This window comes from Neodiprion fabricii, chromosome 1 (assembly GCF_021155785.1).
Source record: "Neodiprion fabricii isolate iyNeoFabr1 chromosome 1, iyNeoFabr1.1, whole genome shotgun sequence".
Lineage (NCBI taxonomy): Eukaryota > Metazoa > Arthropoda > Insecta > Hymenoptera > Diprionidae > Neodiprion > Neodiprion fabricii.
This window is the reverse complement of record NC_060239.1, coordinates 85,847-113,516: the sequence shown is the minus strand read 5'-3', so window position 1 is coordinate 113,516 and position 27,670 is coordinate 85,847. Positions and strand designations below refer to the sequence as shown.

Sequence of the window (27,670 nt, the reverse complement as noted above, 5' to 3'; positions counted from 1 at the left end):
CCAAGTCAATGCTTGCAAAGCTATTTGAGCGAAGATTGAAGGGTAGGTGTTCCAGGCTGCAAAACAACGATTCAGTCAAAACCAAGACTAAATTGAGGACAAATTGTTTCAGATGTAATTATGGATTTAATTTATCATGGAATATTTTTCAAAGCTGCAAAAGGATATGAAGAGGCAGTCTTCTAAGAACTACGGTGAACAGAAAATGTGATCGCATCACGTTTGACCCAAAGGGTTGGTTCAACAAAAGGATAAACGAGCCGCCCATCACAGCCATAGAACGAGGGCTGCGATGAGCATGCGCGTCCCGTATCTACGTAGGGCTGTTGCAAGTTGGGAGGGGCTGTTTCCAGTGATTCAGAATGCATCCCCGAATTCACTCGTTCACAAGATTCACGTAATCATGTACTTTACTGATTCATAATAAGACTGCAATATATTTTTTACACTGGTACATCGTTGTTCCCGCATGAATCGATAAACGGTGTGAAATGTGATGACTCCGAGGATAATATTGAAAGGAATATTGATGCTTAAGCCCACCCACAATCTGCAAGTATGAGTGTAAGTAACTCCTCCATACTATGCCTGTTGTAAATTTAATACAGAGGAGTACTTGAAGGAATTTGCGGTAGACTTAGGTACGTAATTGCCCTTTCACCGCTATCGGAAGGCTCACGTTGCTCCCGGTTACACACATGAGTTATTCCATACCGTACGAAGCTTTACAGTGACATACCTGAATCAACCCTTTTCCGTTTCATCTGCAAAACTATGTTCCATATACCCTATCAGATATCAAGGATGTTTGGGCACTCTTTCAACCTATCACGTTACGCATTCATGTTTCCCGAAATGTACCGTTGCATTTTGTAGCATGTATCCTGCCATTCAAATCAATTTCTCTCTTATAGCAGTTACGAAAAACAATTCGTAATAAATGGCCTATGCATGTAATGAAAAATGTGAGCGTTTAAGTTTTATTGTGCAATTTATATTATGATATGTTGAAGAGCAATTTACTTGTTTTTCCAATTGTTTGTCCAATTTTCTAAAATACGTTGCCAAACATACTCATCCTATTGCCCATAATAACACACATTATCACATCAACTTGTGACGAAATATATTTTATACTTTTGTTCCAGGTTCCCGTGACTGATGTTATTCGAGGATCGGGTGACAGGATCGGTGGTAAGCTGTACTACGTTTATTGGCCATATACTGTGGTACGTACAATAGTATAATTATCCGCGGTGATGAATTACCCAATTGGCACCATCAAAGAATATGGAGATGCCTAGAAAAACCATGGTGTTGTTGCGCCTGATTCTGGCAGTTTGCAGGGTGATCTAACGTTCAACAGCTTATTATTACAATGTTAATCGAAAGATATTTTTCCGAAACTTCGTACGCTGTAATAGTCCTACGCTAAAACTATCGTAGCGAATAATATTCAGAGCAAATGAATTCCGGTATTGTTGTTGTTGTTGTTGTTGTTGTTGTTGTTGTTGTTGTTGTTGTTGTTGTTTGTAATAAATTGTGTAATGTTGAATTATCTCAACTTTTGGCATCAACCGCAACAATACGAACGTTCTGTTTCATACCTTAATATTCTTTGGTATCATTACATCTTGTTCAGACAATGGCCTTGATAGGAGCGGCGCTAAAATATGTTTGTTATCGTGAAATCTTAACATACATTTTCTGAAATTTGAAAAATATTTACTGCGTTATGCTGTAAATTTTACTCACAATTAGCTTCAATCTCATAATATATTATCGAGTCTTGGGCTAACTTACAATCAGAAGGCTTGTGACGTAACGCAAGGGAAAAAAAGTCACTCATGATATTATCAATTCATGAGACTACAAGAAAAGATGGCGCACTGTACCGCCAAATTTGAAATTACGACATTACAACAAATCGATGTGTACGACTTGTATGAGTAACAGGCGTGCGTAAAATCTCAAGTATAATATATTGTGATGCCAGTAATGCAAAATTGTAGTTATATTTAAACCCGTACGTATAACTCTTGAAGATTCTGTTGCTTGTAAATAATTGATCGTCCATGTCGTTACCGGTAGACCATACATATGTGCTCAGCATGCGTGCATACTGCGGAGTAAACAATTTCCCACAATAGAGTCACGAAACATTCTGTGAATCAAACAATTAGGGTTACTTCCATGTTCCGGTAATCGGCCCTTACGAGCCATACTCGGCGGGTATTATATCTTGTGTGCAGACGAGTCGCAAAAAAGACACAAAATGTTAACCGTGATAAGCTTCCAAAGACTCGATAATACAATCATAGAAAATCATGGTAATATGAGTCCGTTGGCTTCCATATAACTAATTATTTCATGTGTCGCATACGATTACGGGGATTTGCATGATTTTCGTTGGCGAGCGCGGGCGGAAAAACGCTATTATACCATCGCCACGACTGCAGCTGCATGAGCATACGGACGCTGTAACAAGCAACGAGTATACAGCCTCTATTTCTTGCCCGACAGTATTATTAATAGAGATTAAACCGTGCATCGTCGTGATGCCATGTCGTGCTGTCGGGTCGTGTGCAGACGAACTCCCGCGCCGCTGTGCCATCGCGATCCAGTCTGACTCAGAGAGTAGTCCACAGCACCTACTAACATTGCGTTATCGTATTCGTCGTCGTCGTACACAAACGGACAATATTACATACAGCCCGGCTCCCGTATCCTATTGCATTGTATACCTATGTAGTATATATCTAATCTATACCTATATTTGTCGTACGCGAGTGCAAGTGCTAATTACCGATTTTCGCAACAAGTGCAAGGAACGAGCCACACCCGTAGGAGTAAAACAATAATAGAAAACGGCACACTGCGTTAGCGTAAAAAGTTTTCGGATCTCGAGGTTGTGTTCTAAAACTTGATCGGGAGTTGGATTATCATTTTCTTTTTTTTTTTTATTTGCTTTAATCAAAATTCAACGTGTTGGTCAATATCTCTCGCAAATCTTGAGAAAAAATTACTTGTAATACATTCCCGTCCCCTGGAACGGGCAGTTCAGTCCCATTCGTGAAACAGTCTAACGTATGTACTATATACATATAGGTGTACGTAAAATGTGTGCAACAATCTGCGAGATATAATCACAGCAACCGCAGCAATTAAATCGTCCACAGTTATTAAAGTCAAGTCTTCCGGAATTATTAGTACTAAGTAATAGTATAATTATGCCGTCTGTGTCATGTCGCCCAAATCGTAGTATATTATGTATCCGTAGGGTTGTGCGTACATTGTAATTAAAGTAGTAGGTGTGAGCGAAATTGGAATTTCGTGAAACGATAGGCAAGTGACAATATAATGCTGTAGCAATAAGACATCGCGAAGTGTGTAAACAAATGATGCTAGTGCTTCTTTTGTGCGTCATAATGAAGATAGCAGAGTTTTCAGTTGGGCGCAGCGAACTAGCGCCGTCCAAGTCGGTGCGCCCGGTTCGATCGGCTTCGCCGTCTGGCAATAAGCGAAAGCGACGTCATCGCCCATATAACCGGAAGCTGAGCGAGAAATGTGACTGTATTTTACAGAAACGTAAGCTAATTACCTCAACTCCCTTGAATATAACACGTAATTTAATATCTAGTTATACACGAGTAATACATGTACATATTCGTATACATGGTACTTTCAAAATGAAGTGTGCGAGTATAGATCTTTTTCAGCTGTATTTTGATGAGGAAAATTGACTCAAGCATATAAGTCATACTCGAAGGATTTTCCAATTCATGTCATCTCGAATGATAATCCGTGAATTATATCGTCGTTTCTAATTCTTTATCCAAGAATAATGATAGCTACTTTCAAAAGTCGGAGGTGTTTTGCAAAAAGATACATATATATGTATATTTACACGGTTCGTCCAGCGCAATATTTCCCATGGTTCTGTTAGTATAACTGTGCAGTATGTTACAGTATAAATGCTTGATGTCAGTTGCCATTCACGCGGTGCAGTAAGAGTGGCAATTTCTCAGAAACTGATGGATAATGAATACCTCCACCAAGTTAACCTTCGCCGAAGTGAGAAGCGCTGAATTCTCAAATTTACTTATGTCAAAAACGCACGAGTTGAATGCCATAAATGCCTACACACAATTTGCTCCTCGCTACCGTCCCGACCCCGTAGCGAGGGTATGACTTTTATTAGTGTTGATATATGTATGTATAACAGGGAAAATGGTTCGTCGACGGTAAGATAGGAAGTAGCTAAATATCGAGCTTCCAATGCCTATGGGCAGTATAAGCTCGATATATATAAGCATCGAACCGCGGAAGGATAATGAAGAAAATTTAATTTAGTTGATTAACGTCAGAACAGTAATTTCAGAACAAGTATGAGGTATTCCATATTTAGGCTTTCCCTGTCTACAATGAATATGAAAGGAACGTTTGAATTTTTGCAAACTTTACCAGATAATCGCTTGAAAATATTATTTTACCATCAGGACCGAAGAAGTAAATTTTTCTGACGCGTGTCAATAAATTCCAGTAACGTTTGGAAACGAGATCAAAGATCAGAGAAACGGTTTTTTTTCTGTGCAATACCAATTTTCAATTGCTAATACAGTTCTTACACAGGATACCGTCGGTGATCTCTTCTAAATTTAATTTTTCAACATCACTTTTATATACATGAAGAAGTTAGCTATGAGTCGGTTTTGTAGCATGCGAGAGCGGAGATAAATTACTTGAACCATATCTTAATGCAGAACAATCAGACTTATCACACGCACTTGGAAATCCAGGCATAACCAATATCCACCTTATAAGTTTAACGGATTTGCATAGAAGCCCAGATATACTTAGATTCTTTTTGACAAAATAGACAACATCATATCTTGTTGCGAACGAACAATTTAGTACCTTGACAATGAGAGTTGCATCGACGATTTCGGAAAACACTTTTTCACAAATAATCTTTGGGTTTATGAAAAACTCGTGCTACCTATGTCGAAGCAATTGTTACGAACCTTTCCACAATTTCTCATGGCCGTTAACGTTTGGCTTCTTCAACGCCAAGTTTGTCCGTAACATAATTAATAAAGTCTAAATAATTAATTAAATACGGCTGGCCACAATTTGTATAAAGTGCATTAAGAGAATCTGATTTCTGAACTCCTACTTCAATAACTACTGAATTCTGACATATGACGTATTCCCTCGAAACGCTCGAAACCAGTGTCGAGGGTGTGGAGATAATGGCAGTGCCCTGTACTTACCAACTAGCTCATGAGACTACATCAGAGTCGGTTGTGGAAGAAAATTTTTGTAACACCTGCATCGAAAGTCCATTTTTATGCACCATTTACAAGCACCGGAAGTAGTCTTTTATACACATGTGCGGGAAAAACTTTCGCGCATTGCTAGCAGTGTGAGAAAAAAACCTTCGCACATTGCCGGCGGTATAAGATAAACCTTCGCACAATGCTAGCGGTGTGCGAAAAAGACGGTCGCGCTTTTATCCACAGTTGCGCATTTCGCAAACAGCTGCACTAGCCCCACCGACGGAATAGTTTGTCACTCTTTGCCATGCTCGACATCGTCACTGAACAGACATCGTGCCGTGGTTTCGTGTAAATATAATCGTGTATGTCGGACTTTCCATTACAGGTGCACCAAAAAATAGAGTTCGATACACGCGCGAAAGTTGGCAATGCCTATCTCGCATGAATGCGCCTCACTTGCCCTTCAACTCGTCTACGGTTCGTCTCCGGCACGGTCTTACATACAGGTCTTGCGACTCTGAGTTTCGACGTGGGCCTCTTAACGTGTCAGGCCGCTAGCGTCGCTGCGATCGAGGGATGCCCGGTGCGACAAGGATGACGATAGTCGCGCTCGCGCGTCACATGGGCGTGGAATCCTAAGACCGTGGCTTATTCAAACATTGTAGGTTATGTTGATGCATCCCTCGATCGCAGCTCCATCTGGATTTTTCTTCAACAGAGGAGCCACTCTCTACCATTGGAATTCTATTGAGTCGCAAGACCTGTATGTAAGACCGTGGTCTCCGGGCTCGTGCTGCGCCCTCACGCTTGTGCGAGCATTGCCACCTTCGCGCACTAGCATCGAAAAACACTATTTTGTACGCATACACCCAATGCCAATTTTCACCGGGCTACGATGAGCTCCAATTGATTTTGTTTGGCTAATTGCTTTTTATCAATTTTCAGTCAATGAACTGCCCAATGGGCTTGTGGTGTTTTTACTGGCTGCAATAGATACGTACGCATTGAGTGCCTGATATTGAGTTGAAAAAAATCCATGAATGAATGGTCGCCATGTGACATTATATAGTAATATTATATAAAGTAAAAAAAAAAAAAAAAAACAAATGACGTGATGAAACAGAACTCTGGCCTCGAGCGAAATGGCACGTCACTGTGGGTTTCACAATCACTCATTTTCGTGTTCTGCTCAACATAGAGACAAAGATGTAAATCTAATATTACTCCTGCCGAGAGAATTTTTCTGCTTTTTATTATAAGTATATGCTTCTCATTCACTTCGTGTCTCACAGAGCGCAAATGCAGCGGAATGTGGCAATGCGAATCAAACAGTAGCAAATCACGGCAAAATTTCCGTTTTACCCGTCTGAGGTTTAATAGAAAGTTGATTGCTGATTGGCTGGCACTTGTCCCGTGTTGGGCTGTTCTGCTGTATTTACGATCTATTATGGCTATGAAATAGGGATAAAGCATTTTTGTGTAAATTTCAGAAGTCGTAAGCAGATTGCAGAAGTATACAAAAACCGTAGCCCCGATTTGTCAAAGCTTCTGCATTCTACATACGGCTTATGGTATTCTGTGTGTTTTCTCTGCTCTGAAAATCAACGGCGTGGCCTCTCGTCGGAGCACGACGGAGTGAGGCCAGCTCTCGCCTTTGTAACATTTGTATAATTGTAAAAGGAATAGGAAAATTTTTGAAACGTGATACCATGCATGATACTGCCGAATACTCGTATTGTATGTGATTCATGATAATCGCATGATTCATATTCGTAAAATAGTGCTGATAATAAAATCCGCGAATCAGAGACGAGAAGTGACATACATTTGTGTATGTAATACGTACGCATGCATTTATATCAAACTACAATATGAAACGATGTCTCAACATCTGCATTTGCAATTAACGGGGGATACACTCAAAACAGAAATTCCCTCTGATATAGCTTGTGTATAAGATGAATCATCACTAAGAAATTTAATTTGGTGTTGAATTTTCTGAAGAGGATACCAGGCCTAAGAGAAAAAAGAAGCATAACATGTGTCCCGAGTAAACATCGAACAGTTTTGTTGAAGATGGTGCCTCTTCGCGTTCGCGTGCGCTTACAACACAATAGCATATACATGCGTAGTAAATCGATCTGCATTGTCATGTAGAGAGGTTAGTATATTCAACGCATACGCTTGTGGATTCCGTTACAGCTGTATCACCGGTGATGGAGTTGGGGAATGTCATTTCGACCAAACAGAAAACAGGTTTGTACGAAAAGAACAGACTTCATCACCGGTGAATAAAGTTCGCGATAAGGGTTCAGTCCACGTTCCAAAAGAATGTGGTGCTTAGATAGGAACGAGATTCCTTCCAAGCGTTTTGCAATGATACAACACAGGATGGGCTCGTGATAACCTTTTACGTGTAACTAATGTAACTCCATTGGGATCACTTTACCATGCAAATAGACACTGTACATACATATAGATAGATTAACGTTTGAGGCCTTCGCCCCCAACTGAGACTAGTCGTCCACTCTCGGCCACTGATTTAGATATCGTTTACAAAGAAAACTCTGGTAATTCCACATTTTCATTCACTTCGTTAATGTCATGAGTAGGACTATAAATGCTGGACCCTATCGTCATCTACTGTTGCAAATTTTCAGCAACGACAAATAATTGCGTTCCTCTTGAAAAATATGCTTGATACCGAACCTCGTTACAAGAGAGAACCATCAAAATACTACAAGTTCCCGTACAGTTGAACTATCATATGGCAATCACTTGAATGAACAACATCTTCATATCCCGATACTTATGTGTTGATTGAAGTATTTCGACCATGAAATTTGATCGTTGGTCCTATACGTGCGGTGAGAGTCACTCTAAAAGAATGTCGCATTCCTCGCATATTTTAACCTTCTGAGAGAAATCGAGAACATAATCTCTACCTTATATGTGTAATGTAATCCAAGTTAATAATAAAACACGATAATTTATAAAACTTCTTGCAATGGTACAACGCGGACTGCATTTATTTTAACCTTTGTCGCATAACTTTACCATGACTAGCGTGCCAGGTGCTCTAATTTACAAATTTCATGCAAATAGAATCATTCTGCCGTGTGAATAGGTACAGTTTAATATAAAATTACCTAAATAGAAAATGATGTGTATATCTATGAATTTTCGTCGAAGTGATGGTCGCCTTTGGCATCGCATTGTCAGGTTTAATATTGGTATGAGTAGTGTGATTCACGTAATATCAGGATTATTGATCAGCCCTGTACTGAGGTACTACGATTGGTTTTGTGATTGTTGCTGTCCCTTTGGCCAATTATGTGTAAAACCTTTCACTTTATTATTTACAACTGTATCCAAGCATTTGGTACGTAGATACCTGATACATTATGAATTTTGTAATACCGATAATGGTTTATCATTAACATATATCACATTAGACAGATGGTACATGCTCTGTATGTGTGTAAATTATGTTCATCTGTGAAGAGAAGTGGACCTTATTATTTTCACATCAGATATAGATGAATATTTAACTTTGTCAAAGGTGGGTCGGGGGATGCTGCCATGGATGAACCACATACACCTGGATCTGACTGTAATTCCAACCCATCCATGGATCCGTCATCTCAAGATCTTATAACTTCAGAGTTTGTTCACGACAACATGGACTATCAATGGTTCGCCGATTGTGGGTAAAGTATACATAGCATCTATATATAATGTGTGTGTGCAGTAGCATCATCATTCAGACTGTATGCAATGTCACTTTTATCATCTATTTCAACATAAATTGAAAGATCAATTAGAATCGTAATTCAGTTATAGGGACACAGGGCTGCATGTACACTCGAGTGTATTGTCCTCGCTATCCGCTTCGTATACTTGTGACGATCTGAGATATGATGCCGAGTGTCGATACCTTGATGCAAATTTCGCTGAAATTGATATGGAAAGTTTCCGGACTGCAGACATCCACTCTTTGCTCACTCTTCCCGTAATATGTACCGATCCTGTGCAGCACTCAGAGGTGAGACACTCAGTAGTATTCAACGTCATTCGTTTTCGCAATTCTGATTCTGACTGTATGTGTCAAAAGCAATTACTTGTATAAGCAAAGGTTTCTGCATAGATATACAATGTGTTTTTTTTTTATTTTTATTGCTGTACCAGTCAAACTATCAAAGGGAAAGATATGCCAGCATGTCTGGCTCTATGATGGAAAAACTTGACTTTGATTCTCCCATCAGCCCCCATACTAGCAGCCAGGTAGGATTTGAAGACCTGACCGATTATAAGCATGTATAATACATGTGCATGCTAGTATTTTCTAGATGTGACCTACTCAATTTCGTGTGAAAACATATGACATCTTGTGCCCGCTTCTTCTCCTCTTCTCCACTTGTTGTTACTACAAATGAATCTTGAGTACGAAAATTCCGAAGGCATATTGCCAATATGGACGTCAAAGCTGCTAAGTCAAAGAGGAAGGAAGTAGGGTGGGTCATACTCCCCCGCCACTCCCAAACATCACTACGCATGATTCATCATTGCTATCAAAGTTCAGAGAACAAAAGCTGTTCTTCTTACAGGGCGGAGTTGTATAAAATCATTGAACCGATCTATTCATCTTTACTTGGTGTCTTCTTTTAAGTGAATTATTATTATTACAACTTATTCTTGCTAGATATCTGTGCCCGAGGATGTAAACTTATCTAAATCACGTTACTTAGATAAGAAAGAGGAATCTGGTCATTTAAATTGTTTCACACGGCATATGTTTAAATTCATGTTTCCGTGCTGTGGCAACGCACAAATTCACAAGGTTATCAGTATTGAAATGCAGTATAAGTATTGCCTCTTCGTTTATGTACTGCTTAACTGAGGAAATGGTAATAGAGAGCCCTGATGGTAGGCGCACAGCATTCGTATACTTTGCATTTCCAAATGGAAGTTAAAGTTCATTGCACAAATTTTTATTCCAAAGGGAGAAGATTCTGCGTGTTCGACAACAGATACCATGTCCATATGCAAGTCGTCACTACTCTTCTCTCCTGTCAAGGAGACACCTGTGCTGCCACCAGGTGGCAGTTACAGCGTCGATTCCCTGGACTGTGAAGACGTTTTACTGACATGCCAAGCCCACAACAAAATTAACTACACAATTGCTTTTGAGGGGAGTATGACTATGTATTCCGACGGTTCGCAAGACTTTGAAAATCAAGGTGATGTTCGATCGAAATTTAGTTTTTCAGTTTGTTGATTTTTAGGTGAAAATGAAATTTATAGTGTAAAGTAACTAAAGTGGCTAACCTGCTCAACAAACATGTTTCTTGTGTTACACAGAAAAACAAAATATTCGTCAAATCCCAGATTTCTATTATGACAAAAAGTTGAACTTGAAAAATATGTTTGGCCTTTCAATGGCTAAATCAGACTCCAAAGTCTACACCACTTGGAGTAACTTGAAACATAGTCCAGCAAATAACGTTATGACTCGTCATCCATCTGGCAACAATAATACAATGCCCAATTTTCTCCAAGCAAACGGACAGCTGAATTTAAACTTGAATAAAAAAAGTCAGAGTCTACCAGACCTCACGCAAACTCGAGAGCTGAGCCGGTATCCTCTTAACTTTTCTGTACGTACTCTGAACGTTTATAATTATAATTGAGTTCATAAAACCTATTGGAATACCGTACTCGCTCCAATTGTTGATTCATGGTAGATTTCTTCATATTTCTAGGTTGATTCGGCTGAATCAAATAATCACGTGGGCAATTTGCAAAGTTCAGGGTCAATCATCAGTCGTTCGATCAATGAAGACAGTTCCGAAAGCACAGACCACATCTCGACAAAAAAAAAGCTTCAAAATTTGAGCCTAGTGAAACGTTTCATGAAGCAAAAAAGTATGAGTGCAGAAGGAATGAGTATGACCCTTGATCAATCGGGCTCAGCTAGCGACAGTGGTTGGCCAACAAGTAACAGTGAAAGTGGCAGCGGTAGTGGAACTCGTACTCAAATACATCAGCATAATATCAATAATACCTGTAATAATTTGACTTTGGAGAATGATTTTTCTATAAATTGGGTAAAGTCTGACTATTACAATAATAAAGGAACAGAGCATACTTTTGCTGATGAAGATTTTGACAATATTATAAGGAAACAATCACCGTTGTTGGAGGAATTTGAAGGAGAATTACAGTCTTCCGCATCCATTGAAGACTTGTCAGAGAGCATTTCGAAAATTGAATCCATGGACGGCAGCAGGTGCGAGAAACACGAAAATTCTTTTCTGGAAGATACTGTGACGCAATCAAATACAGAACAGATAAACTCTTCCAGTAAGAATTCGCCACTTTCAAAAACCACTGGAACACAGGTGTTCACTCAAGTCGAGGACAATAGCGTCCAAACATCATTAATATATCTTACGAAAGACAAAAATTACCCATCGATTTGTGAAACCACCATTGAAAAAAGGCCGGCCTACATTGTTTACCCAAATTACACTCTACCAGACTTGTCGTTTTTGCAACTTGGACAGGGTAAATTTGACAAAGTAGCGTTAAGACCTCAGTGTTTTGACAGGGACCGAAGTAGATGGAGAAAGTACAACAAGTCCAACAGGCCATTCTCCTGCAATGATCTCGACGCCATGAAGCAGCGTGGATTCTCGCACATCAAAGATTGGGAGTCCCTGACGTTTCTGTTACCTGCGGAATATAAAAGAATTCTCCATGACGTTCCCGAAGCCTCAAAGCATGTCAAGCTAGCCGAGGAAACAAAAAAACCACTATTCTGTTTGTCCCCGCAAATGCGGCACCGTGCTCGTATTATCGACGAGGCTACCCCAGATAATATTTCCTCTGCCAGTAGTATAGGCACACAACCGTCTTCAGGTTATAGAGGATCCTCAACAATTCTAACGGATTCATTGATCAATCAGCAAGGTGTACCAAATAATAGCAATCCCCTCTATTTATATCGATATGATAGTGCAAGCTCCGAAGCAAGCCTGACCTCCCAAGATACAAAGCAGTATAGGCCCTCCTGTAAACCAAAGATTAACGCACCGACCCTGCCTAAACGGTCCATCTCGCTGCCTCACGGAGACCGCGAAACTCGTTGCAACACGAAAGCACCTCCTCGACCTCCCCTTCCGAGAGGAATTTTGAGAAAAGACAAACTGACTAATAACAAAAGGTATAGCATGTTCGAGATGGGTGGTGTCAAAGAAGTGGAAAATCAACAGGTCACACCTGAAACAAATAAAAGAATGTCTCTGCAAGAACCTTACTACCTCAACAACGATCATCAGTCGCAGCAAATTCGTAGGTTAATTGATTCCGAAAAAGATGTTGATGAAGTAGAGGAACGTCTGTATTATGCAGGTTTGGGAAATATTATACTAACTCTTTGTATCCGTAATGAATTTGCCCTTATACTCAATCCATGATGCAAATGTTTGTGTACTTTTTTAGAGCGATTGAAAGAGTCTGAAAATTGTGTTAATTTAGAACTGTATCCAACTGAATGCAGTGACGAAATTATACAGTTGGAAGATTTTCTAAGGCGCAGCGGGTTTTCTTCACAAAGTAGCGACGGCGATAGCGAAGATCAAGACGTAAGGCTCAGGTCCTATGTTAGACAATTCTTGCGACTAAATATGAACAAAGATTTGGTGAAAAATGTTGAGATGATGGAATCTCAGAAAAAGACTGTGAGCTTCGCAGTACAACAAAGGAAAGAATTTCTCAAAAATAAGGTGAGAGAATGCTTCTGCTACTGCATAATTTATGTATGGAAAATTTCATGAGTGATTGCCCATGCTATTTCACTTATGCATTTAACATTTGTATAAGTGAGGGATTTAGTCTCTTGTAACAAGGTAGATATCTAATTAATTTCAGTTTTTTTTCTCATATAGGTCAAACAAGCGGTGCACCTATTTTAGTTTAGAATTGTGAATTGACTAAGTTTTTTCCCTCCAAATTCTATCCACCTTGAATTGCTTATTTCTTCATTAAGTAAAATAAAACTTCGAAAATGAACAAAAAATTAAAAATATTTTAATATCTATCATGTCTAACACATTTAATTTCAGGGTTGCACTCTAAGTTTCACAGCAAACAAACAGTCACTGGACGAAAGGAGGACATCTATTGCCGAGTCTCCCAGTGGCAGCAGTGAATTAAAATCCTTTACTACGAACGGAAAAAGTGGTATGTCGTATGTCATAACTATATAGATTCAGGTTTCTTACAGTGTGACATTTTTTTTAACAAAAACTATGGCTTATTCTCCTGTATGTGCACCACACAATCTGTACCACTTTGTGTACTGTAACTAAAGAACGTAAGTGAAATCTGTTGTTTGCTTTAACAGATATGCTCAGGTCTGTCAACAAGTCTGTGGGTCTAATATTGAACTACTGGCGTATAGAAACAGTCAAGGATGAACAGGTTCAAGATAATAGAAACGAGTGCGCCCAACTCTGTCTGAGTAACTTGTGTCCTGCCTTATACGCTATCATGTGCGACGGTTTGCGGCCAAACATTAACTCGTCTTTCGGACCTTTAGCTAATAGTGTCTGGCAAGTGGTCGAGGCATCTTCTCAACAAGGCCCGTTAACTAAAACCCTGAACGAATTGGTACAAAAGATAAATGGTGAAGACTTTATCACAGAAGGAATGCTCAAGTTCCACGCATTTGTGTTTGGCTTGCTGAAGTAAGTAGAAAAACTGGACTTGATTGTATCAATTTTTACAAAAGTCTGCCTTCGACAAATTGAAATATGATAATATTCTCATTCGAAACTATACGATCTTTACACATTTCTATCTCTGTATGCATATAAAGTACCAGGAATATTCGGCGAAGCAAAACCCTCCAGGCAATTTGATGGAACTCTATGCCTTTGCGAATTACTCCACAGAGTCATTTACTGGTTGCTGTTCATTTAGTGAGAAATAGACACTTGTGCTGGCACCAGGAAAAAAAGGTTACATCCGTCGCACTTGTGTTCAGCAATGAATAAATAACCTTGTATATTTGCCACCACTATGTCTGAGGGGTCTGCCAAGATCGAATATTCTTACTGTTACTATAGTACATTGGTCCGCAAAAAATGTGAATATAAATTTGTTAATATTATATATGCACAGAGAAGTACATGGGCGCGTGATCATAGTTTTGCTGTAAAAGTTAATAGCATACCTTTTTTTCGATCAGCTTGAGGGCACTGGATGCTTGGTTTGCATATTTGTGCACACGGGAATCTATCTTACGAAAGCACTACTCCAGAAGCAGTTTATTTGTTAGTTCTCTCGCCTGCGTTAATGCTCGAGAAATGGTGGATGCACTTTTGGACATTCTTCAACCTCTTGCATTGTGTCCGTTTCAACTGGATATGCTCTATCAGTACCGTCAACTTCACAACAGCTTGGGGCATATGAACAATCATCTAACAAACGTAGGTCCTTCTTTTCATTCTCTGTGTATAGTTCAAAAATCGTGGAGAAATATCGACTGGACAGAAAGTGGGAGCTCGTTGTGTAAATATTATACTTGGCGACTAAAATTCACAACTGTGTTTCATACTTGCAGGCTACTGTAGGCTTAAAATCTGTGGATTTGACAGAAGTGAGAGGTCCAAGTAAACGAGAATTTTTCAACAATATTGTTAGTCCTGTCAAGGTAAGACCACGATCCTGTGTAGACTATGCAAAAGGGGGAAATATGCAAGGTATCCTGCATGAGGCTAACTTGAACAACACTATTAAAAAACGTTGGAGTAATCTTCCATCTGGTTCAAAACTGATTCAAGCATTTGACAAGCTCACTTTAGAAGACTCCGAAGATTATACTGATAGTCTTGAACATTCGCCATTGAAAGTGGGGGCTCCTCAAAACGTTTCAGCTAAAATCAAATCTCCCCCAATTTCTACTGGTAAAGTTGAAAATGAGGAAATGTATCCCGGTGGTGTCAAATTCAAAAAACTGCAAGAAAAGTGGGAGCTCATGATTGGAAAAGAGGAAAATAAAGAGCAACCTATCGCCCGATCACCCGAATCTCCGGCTCGAACGCCAACAAATTCGGGGAAGTCAAAAATTCCCCGATTGCTATCTTCCCCTACAAAACAGCCTATGAACGTGTTATCTCCCATTCCAAAAAGTTCGAAATCAACAACAACTGGTATACCTTTGTTGAAAAAATCTGCTGCAATTGGACAAAAAATCGTAAATAAACAGTCCAGTGAAATCCGTAAAGATTTAGCAGGTGGTCGAACCAGTCGTCTTGACCAGGAGACAGGTGGCATTCCACGAACTCATTTTGCGAGGCCGAGTTCTTTGCCATACAGGCCGCCACATGGTGGTGGTACCAAAGAAAAATGCTCGACATCCCCTCATAGAAGAGCCGCGTCTACCTCGTTGCCAAGGCCCACAGCTGTCATGAGAAACGCTAAAATAGGAACGACAAAACCGCCTCTCAAGTGGGTAATAATGAAAGACTTCAATTAGGCATAATGTCAAAGTTCCTGGCTATTCACACCAGTTTCCTATACTGTTGGTCATTATTTCCATACTCACAGTTTTTGATTTGTACATCCGTTTCAGAGAAGTCAAGACACTCACCCACAGGTTACCATCGGACAACGGTCATCTTTCATTCAGCGAAGGTGAAAAGCTAACTGTTATTCTTGAAGTAGATAACAAGTGGTTACTTTGTTTGAGAGGTGAACACAAAGGTTTGGTTCCAAGATCGTGCGTGCACGCTGTACAAACCTGACACACTTCTGTTACGGACGAATTGAAAAACTCAATCTGTCTAGGATCGTCATCATGTACCGCCAATGCTTGAAAAAAATTCATAATAATAAACATAATGTGTACAGTGTATTAAATATGAAACGTAGGAAAGCTTTTTGCAAAGTAATACTCTATATATTATTTATCTGTTAGTCTATTAATATTAGGCAAATTAAAGTCCTTGTGGCTTCATTTCTATTGCACCTCGTAATAAATGTTATTTCATAGCATTATGAAGAATTTGAGACTAGTAAGTTGATAGACATATTGATGTACTGCTAGTCATAGATTTTCAAACCAGATTGTATTTAATTTTGTGAAAATACTTGTTTATAACCACGTTGTAAATACATAACACACGTATTATAGAATACCTATAAATATACACTATACACGTATACAGTAATTATGATTAATAAGTAATAACTCATCTAATAATGCATACGCTAATTATAACTGTGATCATAGTGGATAGGCAAATGACTTTATTCTTAAGGAAATGCGATGAATCTTTGCTTCAAATTTTGTCCTATCGTGTTTTCCTTGATCATTCGTTCCAGCAACCCCTATAAACTGAATAGTTTCAATCAACTATTCTCTTTGGTTTTAGTGATTTTACTCCGTAATGTGTTTTTTTACTTACTTTATGTATAAACTGATAAAAAATAATGAGACAAGTATCCAAACACATATACATAATCTAATAAACTTTATTATCACCTATTTTGTTTTCGAACTTTTTTAACCAGGTGCATAGATTTGTGTTTGTAGATCCGGGTCGTGTGGGATATTTTTCACAGTTCCCTCCACCAATGTAGGATTCTTTTTGAAAACTTCATTGGTCCATATTATTACAGCCTGCACTTGCGCTCTACCTGCACAAATGCGAAATCATGCGAAACTATGCAGTGTCGAGTGGCAAACTACAAAGTGTCATATACTCTGTAGTCCGGGTGAAAACTTTGTTGATTTCACGTTTGTTTCCCACACGTTTTTGACTTGTTGTTGCCTTTGCAGGTACATGGATTTGAGACATCTCTCTGAAAAACCTCAAACGCTGCTTTTCAAAACTGGATGAAGAACTAACGCAAGGCTAAATGAAAAAATATTTTATTCATTCTCTGAAATAAGAGGTTTAATTATTTACAATTATTTTTTAGGTGTGTCGTATCACTGTGATTTGAGTGACATGTTGCACCTATAATTAACAACAATTATTGGTAAAATTTGATTACAGGTAAATACATTATATTTACGCGCTGTGAACAGTTCAGTATCAAGTAACCGATGATCTTTAGCAGTAAAAGAAGTACATTAGTTACCAGAAACTATCATAATTTCATAGTTAACTACACTTGATAAAACTTTTTGACGGAATCATCAATCAGCAACCAAGAAATGGTTGACAGTTTTAAAAAACGTACACAATATGATGTGTTACGTGACGCAAGTATGGTTTACGAATTTTATTGCCTATGTTCGTTACTTAAAGTAATTATTTTTGCGACAGTTCAAAAAAGACTCTGAACAGTCTAAGAAACGGTAGTTTTATGTCTTTGTACTACGAAATGCTTTTTTTTGTGCTTTGCGATAAAAAAGAAACCGTGTAAATCGTACCTTTGTTCCATAAAGTATCACGTGCATCATGGAGGCAGTCTTTTTACGCCTCACATGTTTACAATATTTGTCTTTGGCTTGCATTGCAAATTTACGCTTAGTGTAGAAAGACCTACTTTACCTCCTTGATGCGCAATCTACTATTGGTCAGAAGTATACACTGACTCATTTATTATTTCTAAAAAATGAATGGAAAATCTCATAGCTATTACTTATGCCGCTTCCAATGAACGGAATCATTGACGAGAATCTTTGGACTGATCAATTTATACCTAAAAAACACAAATAAAGAGCCTTTTCGAAAAGTTTAACAGTTAAGTAATTTACCGTAATATTCGCATTGAAAGTTATTTGCGTTGACCAATGAGAGGCGTCTTTTGGCTGGAGCATGGCTAGGACAGTGAACCTATTCATAAACGTAATTTGTTATTGGTAAACAACAGCTTAAAAGCTACTCGTACCTCGAACTTTCTCAGAAGGAACTTGCATTTCAATTTTTTTTTATACAAGGAATCGACCTATGCAAGGACTTATCAATTTCTTAATCCTGTAAAGCAAGATTAATCAGCCATTGTTGTTACTAATAAATTCGAATATTAATATGCGTACTGTTACCCAAATATGATCAAACTGACTTCTACAGGTACAAATAGTGATTGGCGGCCAAAGTTTCGACCAGTGGCAGTGTGATAACTACTAATACATAATTTAGGCAGTGGGAATCACAATAACTACGGTATAAAACAGAATCGTTGGCTAATTTATTATAATCAATGCGCATGAGACAATATATGTATCGTAATGAAGATCAAATGCTATATACAATTGATGATTCGATGGAAATGCTGAAATGGCCTGTATAAAACTTCGTTCATTTTGACAATCTTCAAAAGCTGTACTAAACTGGGATTGAAATATTTGGAATTATTTCTGTGAAGATAGGTTTCATTATCTGTAACTGCTACTACGATACTATAAATCTCTAGTGTTATGAACATATCACTTTATAGAATATATGGTAATAAATCCTAATAAGTAATAACTCTGCTTGTTCAAGACAGGCCTACTATTTTTTACCTCGTTTAGCACAAGCCAGACGCAAGTAAAAAAATAATCAATCAGAGTAAACTTATCTTATTCTGAGATCGAGTACAAAATTTTTCTCTTAAAAATATTCTACTTGTTGTCCACCCTCACAAGGGAATTGATACTTAACAAAGTTAAACAAAGGGTTTGCAATCTTATATATCTCATAGCTTTGTTTATTATCAACGTTATAGAACTAATGGCTTGCTTGCATAAATTCTTAAATTCGACTTGCAATAAATATTTTATTAATGTAATTATCTACAGGGTTAATCAGTGTAGACAAATTTTTTTTTCTAAATTTCAATTCTAATTGAAACAATCACTTGATTTTCACAACTTCCTTAATTTAGTCAGATTCGTTCAGGTTCACAAACTTGATTCTGAATATCATTACATCGTTATTTATTTAATGGTCGAGTGATGTGAATTATTTATACATCTTTTGCGATAGCAAATAGCCGTACTTGATCACCAGCATAAGCAATATAGAGTAAGAATAAATAACTAAATACAACAGATGTAGGTCACTAAAACTCTGCTATTGTCATTAATTTTTCTTTCCGCACATTCCAGCAACTGGAGGTTAAATTTACCGTGCAGTTTTAACTGGTTACACAATGCTATATTTGCTGAACTTATTCCTCTAAGGCTGATAACATAATGAGGTAAGGTGAACAGCTACTCTTTCTTCGTATAAATATACGATCGGGCGATCGTTCGTTAAGATTATTCCTAAACAAAAAAGATATATCACATTTATTTCTAACCATGTTCTTACAGCTAACTTGTGGGACTGTGGGGTTAGAGCGTTCAAATATTACATTACTAATATTGTACAGAATAATCCCTAGACGCTTTCAGATTTAAATCACAGAATTTTTGTACCAGTCATACACAAGTTATATACAATTTAAATATGCATATGTCTGTATTCGTTTCTAAATTCAAAGTATTTATAGGCAGTGAAAACGTGTTGCAAGATTTTCATTTTGTATCTTAGCAGCTGCGGAAAAATTATCTTTGTCTACAACAAAGTGGATTGTATTTTAATCAACCGTTCAAATTTCTTTTTTACTGCAAGCTATGCTGTTTGAAATCAACTAATATGCAAATCTGTCATTCAATTTAATAAACTAATAGTTCAAATTAGCAACTGTTGATTTATGTTGCACATTCTTATCTGGGAAAGTTGCACAAAAATAAGTACATGTTACAACTAAATTGATTGTACAATTAGTAACATCAATAATAAATACGCAGCTATGCCTAACATAACTGAAGTTCGTAAAATCTCGTAAATAACAATATCAGGTTAACCTATTCTGGACAGACATGTTTCAAATGTGTACTGTATACATCAACTATACAAGAAGATGTATTGAATGCGCAATATAATCAAGGGGTTAGTCCACTGTCACAAGCGTCGATACAGGCTAATTTTCAGAAATTAATTTCGGAAAAACTACTGATGCAATATTAATAACTTTTTTATATCAACTCGTGCACAGGTTGAGACGTACAAAATACTATTTGATAAGGATATGCGTCTTCGTGTCTTTCGATGCTTTTGTGCGCGATCAACTGGTGTACATGATATTGCATGTTTCGGTGGTCTGGCAAAACAAAAAAAAAAAAGCTTACTAACTACATTGTATTAGCATTTGGCTGATGAAGCTTTTTTTCTTCCTCTTTCGTGATGGGAAAAAAATTCTCGAAGACTCTTCAACGTTTTCACCTCATGAATATGTTGTATTGTTATTAATACATTATTATTATTATTTGAACAAAAAATGAAAAAGGGCAACATTGTTCTTCAACCGAAAAGTACTATTTCTTTGAGTATGTATACTATTGTATACTAAATTTCAAGTTGATTACAGCTCAAGATATCATGTACTCGGTTTTAACAAACATAGTTTTGAGAAAAATATGTTCAAGGTTTGAGCACTAATTTTTTGAGCGCTTTTCCTAATGTGTATATGAATTGAGGAGCTGACGAGTTGTCAAGAAATTATTAATATGGCATCAGTAGTTTTTCCGAAATCAATTTCTGAAAATTGATCTGTTTCGACACTAGTCACAGCGGGGAAAACCCCTTAAGCAATTCATGAAAACTAAACACCAGTTCTTTCCTAGATCAAGGAAATCTTTATGATACATTCTTGAAGAAGACACCGACAAGTCTGTTACTTAAAAATTGTGGTATAAAAAAACCATTCAGAATTGACGTTTGTGGATGTGTATAATACAACCATTCAATTCCGTTACTGTGTAATGTTAACATAAATATTCTGCATCTATCGAAGATAAATTGTTTGTGTGTTTTACCTTGCGACTTTGTCTCTTGGAATTCTTCCGCGATATCTTGGATTCTCTAGTGTCCTGCCCCAATTTGTTCAGGCCTAATCTGAAGCGGATAGGAACCTTTGAATCAACAGTCGACTCATCTGGAAGTTCAACCAAATATCTGTTACAGTTTCATAATGTTAAAATGAATTATTGTCGTGAATTTCAAGTAACAATTTATTACCAGTACCGTAAGATGGAAAAGCTTCATCTGCTATACATAATACTTATCTTTTCAAAAATTATCATGAAAGATAAATATCATGAAAGAAAATGAATAGTTGGAAATTTATTGTTTCTCCATATAGTAAATTACACACCTTCGGTCTCACGAAACTCTGTTACTGGTCTGTGAAGTACAGTCACTCGTCTCACTTCGTTTTGATTTGCTGTAGAGTATAATGACAATTAATACACCATATTGAAGGTAAATCTAGGTCACATATACAGCCGACATCGATAGAATAATACCCATCTTAAATACTTTTTCTAATACTGGTGAACTATGAAATTTCTTCATACTTGGCATGTATGAATTACTTCATCGTTGGCTGTCGGTGTTTAAAGTATATTAAATATGTTACCGTTCGATTACTCACGTTTATCATCTACTTTGACTAGCTGTTTTCGAATACTCTTGGCATTACTCTTCACAACTCTGGAAGAATAAAATGAAAACATCAAACATTACGAAAGCTTTACAAATATGCTATATAAAAATTTGTTTATCTGCTAAGTGTGTTCCAAACTGAATGATTTGCTCCAACATAACTAACTCACTTTATTTTTAAAAACCAATAATGACATAAATGTACAAAGCTAGTTTGTGGCAAATACTTAATATCCACCATAATTAATATAATAATAAGGGTAAGAACTCACTCGCGAACCACGCCCTTGAATGCAGATTGAACAAGTCGAACTGATTGCTGATGAAGTGGTCCAGTTCTATTCAATCTTTCTGCTCGCCTCCTGCTTAGCTCGGTTCGCAAGTCTCCCTCTTCTTCCTCAACTATAAGGTCTTCAAAAACAGTCTCTGAATTTTCAGCTGGAACATCATTGGTCGCCTCCTTACGTTTCTTACACTTTTTTTCCTTCCCAATACGCTCCGACAGTGGCAACTCACCCTTTGTTTTGTGAACCTGATAAAGTTCCTTATCTTTCTTTTTTTTCTTCTTCACAAGCTTCTCTCGTTCCAACTTTGCAGGCTCTATTTCACTGCACAAATTGATTGTACTGGCAATAGTTGCTGCAGGTGAGTCTTCAACCGGTTCTTCCAAATCTTCCAACTCAAAGTCAACTCCCAGGTACAGGTCATTCTGTATCGTCTCGCAGTCACCATCACTCAACTTGTGTGGAGTGCGTGTATTGGTTGTACTGATTTGGGTCTCATGTGGGAGATCTGATTTCTTCTTTCTACATTCTTTCCTACTTAGTTTAATTTTTTTATTCTCATTGATAGGATCTATTGGCTTGGTTGACTCAAATTTTCTCCGTCTAGCTTCCAGTACGGGATCGTTAACAATGCCATCTGTGCTCTTCCCTGTATCTACTAGGGCAACCTTTTCATAAGACTCATCTTTTTGTTTTGGCCTACCTTTGACGAGATCAACCGGTGGGGCTTTACCCTTGGAAAATGGTGATAACCCTCTTTTTGAGAGCGGACTCTGGCGATTGCACGGAGTGTTAGATCGTGGTTTTATCTTTCTTGGCAATTCTTTAGGCGATTTTCTTCTCCGTGGGGAAAGGCGAGGTGAATTTCGCGGAGAGGACCACGGCGACCTACGTGGCGATACTGCAGGTGACTCACATTGAGGGGACATTCTTCGATGTGGTGAAAAACGTGGTGATCTTACTCTTGGTGATAATCGTCTTGGAGAAAGTCTTGGCGATGTTCTGGGGGTTTTCAATCTTGGAGACATTCGCCGTGGCGACGTTTTAGGTGACCTAGGTCGCGGTGACAAGTGACGCAGTGTCAACCGTGGCGATCTGAGCCGGGGAGAGAGTTTCGGAGACCTTGGTCTTGGCGAAAATTTCCGAGGCGACAATCGACTCTGAGGTGATCGTCGTGGAGACGACCTGGGTGATCTAGAACGTGGCAGACGCAGCGATATTCCAGGTGATCGTGATCGGCAACGTGGAGGCGTTTTCGGTGACTTAGGACGTGGAGACAACCTGGGTGATAATCTCGGCGGGGTTCTTTTCAGCGGTGACCTTCTGGGCGATCTTCTAGGTGAGAGTCTAGGTGACAATCTGGGTCTTGGTGAGAAATGGGATGGAGATTTCTTGGGAGATCTAAATCGCAAATCTCTTCCGCCATCACTCTGGAGTTTTCTAGTTAGTCTGGAAGGAGATCTTCTAGGTGAACGTTTGGGTGATTTTTTCCTAGATCGTGGTTTTGGGGATAACGATCCACGCCTGTGCGTAGGCCAGCTCGCATTGTAAGGAGACATAGGTCTTGGTTCGTTTTTTAGTACACTGGAAATTGAAGAGTGTACCAACGGACTACTACTCCTGTTTGTCCTCCTTAGTTCTAATTTCGATTTAGCCTGTTGCTTTTTACTCACCTCCTTATCTCTAGTACTCCTGCTCTCTATTTTTGGATGCATTTTTTCTATCATATCAGCCTTGTCTATACTCATTTCTTTCTCCATTTCATCCATCAGTCGTTCTAGGCTATCTTCCTCTTCCAGATCCGCCATCAAAAGCACATCGTCATCGTCTTCCTCTTTTTCATCGCTCTCACTATGCTGTGGACTTTCACTATGTGTGCTCAAATTGTCTGCATCACCGAGCTCATTACTAATTGTAATAACCCCTCTATCTTGCCTTGGTTCTACTTTAAGTTTGGCTGAGGTACTGCCGGTGCGATCTCCCTCATCGTCTTCATCTGAACAACTGGCATTATCCTTATATCTACAGAATTTTGATTCATCTGTAACGAAAATTCAAATATCATCTCAGTTGACTCACATCACTCACTCACGAGGCTGTTGAAAGTAGATACTGTTCATTTTCATAACCCTTACCAGATGTCTGATTTTGCATAGTTGACCCTATATCCTGTGGCTTCCTAAGAGGTTCTGTTGACAACAAAATGTCTTCTTCGACTGGTACTATGGCGATTAGGTTTGGGTTTCGGTGCTTTTGAAAGTATAGATTCTGAAACCGTATTGCAACAGCTCATCATTATACAATATTTCCATTTAAACTCATTGAATATTTAGGCCTACATCCCAAGACTGGACTCAATTGTTCCCTGAGTATTTTATCACTACAGTGTATGCTTACCCCATTTTGTCTTGCTAATTGAGGCTGGCGGTAGGTCAGTCTATTTGGTCGTTGCCCTTTATAAAATGTACATGGTTGTGCAATTTGTTGGGTATTTATTTTAGCACGCGACCGAACTTGCAGGTCTGGTTTGAGATTATTCTTTGTACGTAACGACTGAAGTGCAGCCATCCGCAGCGCTTCCAAGTCTTCGTCGTCATCATCGTTTTCACCCTTGTTATTGGAATGTGTTTTATTTGAGGCAAGAACCATCTATAAAATATCAACATTTGAGTGACAGAAGTAACCATTAACTATGTATGTATCAATTTTGACGTACACGTCGTGGAACTTTGTAACATGCCCCATGATACGAGTCATTAAACTTTTCCTTATAATTATAATAGATAGTCCACTAAGGTAAAAAAAGGTGTCTCTATATTATACCTCCACTCTTGGGTCAGTCACAAAAATATTGACATATCATTACTCAAAGAACCAGAGCCTGGAGGACGTTGTTGTAATGGATTTACTTTGGGAATACTCGAAACAATTATAACGAATCATCCCAAAGGTATTCCCAGACTATATACCAACGCATGCAAAAAACAGTAATGTTAACAAATTCTGATAATTGAAAACATTAGTTTTCCAACAGATACTTGTCATCCCATTGAAGAATGAAATAGGTTTAATTGCTGTTACTAAAAGTTCAGAAAATTCCTTCATAACAAAACGATTACTAGAACTCTTCATTATCTCTTCAACATGGAAAATCTCAATTGGGCATTGGACACTGTGTTGTGGAGTTTCATATTTCCATGAGCTGCGATGAAGGATAAAATGTAAAAAATGATATTGTCAAGCATGCTATACTCAGGTAACGAAAAATCCTCTCTCTGAAGCGAAATCGTATGAACATTATTTTGGAAATGGATTTTTCGTTGTGCCGCGGAAACAGCAATTTACAGTAATAAAGCACCATTCATGAAAACATGGGAAATCACCGAGGGGCTATAAACTAAAAGTATTCGAAACTTGGAAAATGCCGTTGTCCATATAATGTTCAAATGATAAATATACGGTTCGTTTTTCCATACCTTCTGGCGATAATCCATATTTTGCGGAGTACAACTCCGAAAAAATGCAAGATTTTCCAGGTGAACACCACGGTTCGACGCACACATTAATCTTGTAGCATTAATAACTTTTCGAATAATATGATCACATTCTCAATGATTCAACGTCTAGGATTTGATTATTTTAAACAAATATTTTTGATTCTTCAGCGATTCCTAATTTGTCAGTATACCGCGAACTGATACAATGTCGTTTGCTTTACTCTGGCTATCCCCTAATACAACACAATGTCAACGTTATGCATACTGTCATAAAATATAGATACATCGTACAAGGTACGAATTACTACGGATGATTACGATACAACATTTCACTTATTCGGCATAGAGACACTACATGTACGGAGTAGCAATAATAAGCAGTGCACAGAAAGTGCGGCCATTTGCGTTAAACCGGATACCATCCCGCGTTGATTGAATGAAGATTGCTGAATACAGCTAGACACGGTTATTATTTTGGAGCAAGCAAAAGGCCGTGAGGGTAACGGCAGTGCCCCACACTTGCCGACTCGCTAATGGGGATTACCATAGACTTATAGAGATAGACTGCGCGGTTTGTGCATCGAGCTGAAGCCATAATTAGAAAGAGAGAGCAACAACTGGAGCCAGACCTCACACTTTAATCGGTGACTTGGCAGGGGTAACACATATGACTCATACAAGTGTTACAACCCGTTTGCCTTGCCGCTTTCCTCGCCTGGTGGCTGTTTCCTGCTTTTACAATCGTACAACAGAGAGGTTCGGCTTCAGCTGTGCTCTCTTTTTCTAATTACGGCTTCAGCTCGGTGCACAGGATCATGTAGTATCTCAATAAGCTAAAAAATTGCGGCGGGGCCGGGGGGGGGGGGGGTACAATGGTTATTGGTCGGTACAGTAGGACATTTCTTTAATGCAGCTCCTCGCGCCCGCTGAACTCTATACATAGAGTTCAGTGCTCACGCCATCCTTCCATAGAGATACTGAGCATATTCCAAAATGTGTGCTAGTTAGAGCATATATTACTGGAGATAACTACTCATCCCGTCAATCACTCGGAAACTGCGGCCGAAGTGATTATATATATATTTCAAACAGTCAATAAAAAGATAACAATATATGACCAATTTTTCGACGGTTCAATTTTAATATATACATATAGGTATATATATATAAGTATGTATATAATAGGGTTGCTCTGTCTCTTTCACTCAATGAGGTGTAGAGCAAGACAGATGATAACCGACATATACTTCTCTCTCTCGCTCCTCCGCTACAATTTCATTACACCCAAGACTATCGCTTCAATTATTAGACGGTCCCACGCATGCACAGTAGCTAGTAGAAAGAAACCGTACTTCATCTCTGAGCGATCTCTTTCTCTGGTACCACTACCGCAATGAGCGTTTCAATATTATTATAGTTGAGTGGATAAAATTACACTATGCGCGGTCGTATGCGGAAAGTGTGGCGGAGGAGTGATAGCAAGACGTATAAGGTATGTCGATTCAACTTGTCTCTCTTGCTCTATACTTGATTGGTTGATACGTTTCCTGTCAGCCAATCACGAGAGCAGAGTGAGAGAGACCAGTTGTATCGACATATACCTCCCTTTAGCTGCAGTTTTCGCTAGTTGACGGCGTGGTTAGTTATATCTAGTGGTAAGTGATCTGAGGTTTTGTGCGTTTCGATTATAAAATGTGGCAAACGTACCCGAACCCGGTTTGATCACATGTATTTTGAATTTTAAGGTTGTTTTTAATTTTAATTTGTTCTATATAATGCCGGTAACATATTTACTTATGGAATTTGTTAATGAACAAAATTGGGAATCCACTATACATACCATGAAGATTAGAGTAAAGGCGTCCGATCTTCGTACATTTTATCCGGCATCAAAAATCCGTACAATAAGGCTTGCGCTGGCTGACACTGAACGGCGCTGATATCACAAAGATCCGACGAGTGTTGGGGAGACTAGACACAAGGATATTCGTTTACGGGTGAGGGATAATTTGATTTCGGTCACGATCTATGTTTGTATCATAGACTTATAAAGATAGACTGAGCGCTCTTATGAGCCGCTTGAAGCAAACATTTAAAGGACAGAAATATGCCGGGAG

The 27,670-nt window shown here is 38.5% G+C and overlaps 2 protein-coding genes across 16 annotated transcripts; one reads left to right on the top strand and one right to left on the bottom strand.

Annotated features, from left to right (window-relative positions):
* Nucleotides 1-346: 346 nt before the first annotated feature.
* On the top strand, nucleotides 347-16,833 carry LOC124188126. 13 transcript variants are annotated; one of them, XM_046580532.1, is made up of 14 exons: nucleotides 347-564; nucleotides 1,149-1,194; nucleotides 8,842-8,989; nucleotides 9,117-9,324; nucleotides 9,468-9,563; nucleotides 10,282-10,519; nucleotides 10,641-10,936; nucleotides 11,042-12,692; nucleotides 12,783-13,066; nucleotides 13,406-13,523; nucleotides 13,687-14,029; nucleotides 14,533-14,773; nucleotides 14,908-15,794; nucleotides 15,919-16,833. In XM_046580532.1, the coding sequence occupies exons 1-14, from the start codon at nucleotides 559-561 to the stop codon at nucleotides 16,088-16,090; spliced, it is 4,734 nt and encodes a 1,577-aa protein (XP_046436488.1). In that variant the 5' UTR covers nucleotides 347-558; the 3' UTR covers nucleotides 16,091-16,833. The 13 variants fall into 13 exon arrangements, with proteins under 13 accessions (XP_046436488.1, XP_046436487.1, XP_046436486.1 ...); XM_046580531.1 differs by lacking the exon at nucleotides 347-564 and adding an exon at nucleotides 933-965; XM_046580530.1 differs by lacking the exons at nucleotides 347-564; nucleotides 1,149-1,194 and adding an exon at nucleotides 2,620-3,588 and having other exon boundaries at nucleotides 14,908-15,798.
* LOC124188130 (serine/arginine repetitive matrix protein 1-like) lies at nucleotides 16,238-26,149 on the bottom strand. 3 transcript variants are annotated; one of them, XM_046580555.1, is made up of 8 exons: nucleotides 25,533-26,147; nucleotides 24,454-24,705; nucleotides 24,192-24,324; nucleotides 22,045-24,097; nucleotides 21,762-21,820; nucleotides 21,483-21,551; nucleotides 21,145-21,263; nucleotides 16,238-19,548 (listed from the first exon to the last, which is right to left on the bottom strand). In XM_046580555.1, exons 1-8 carry the CDS (start codon nucleotides 25,617-25,619, stop codon nucleotides 19,543-19,545), a joined length of 2,778 nt encoding a protein of 925 aa, XP_046436511.1. In that variant the 5' UTR covers nucleotides 25,620-26,147; the 3' UTR covers nucleotides 16,238-19,542. The 3 variants fall into 3 exon arrangements, with proteins under 3 accessions (XP_046436511.1, XP_046436510.1, XP_046436512.1); XM_046580554.1 differs by having other exon boundaries at nucleotides 16,238-21,263; nucleotides 25,533-26,149; XM_046580556.1 differs by lacking the exon at nucleotides 25,533-26,147 and adding an exon at nucleotides 24,773-25,487 and having other exon boundaries at nucleotides 16,238-21,263.
* Between the last annotated feature and the right edge of the window lie 1,521 nt (nucleotides 26,150-27,670).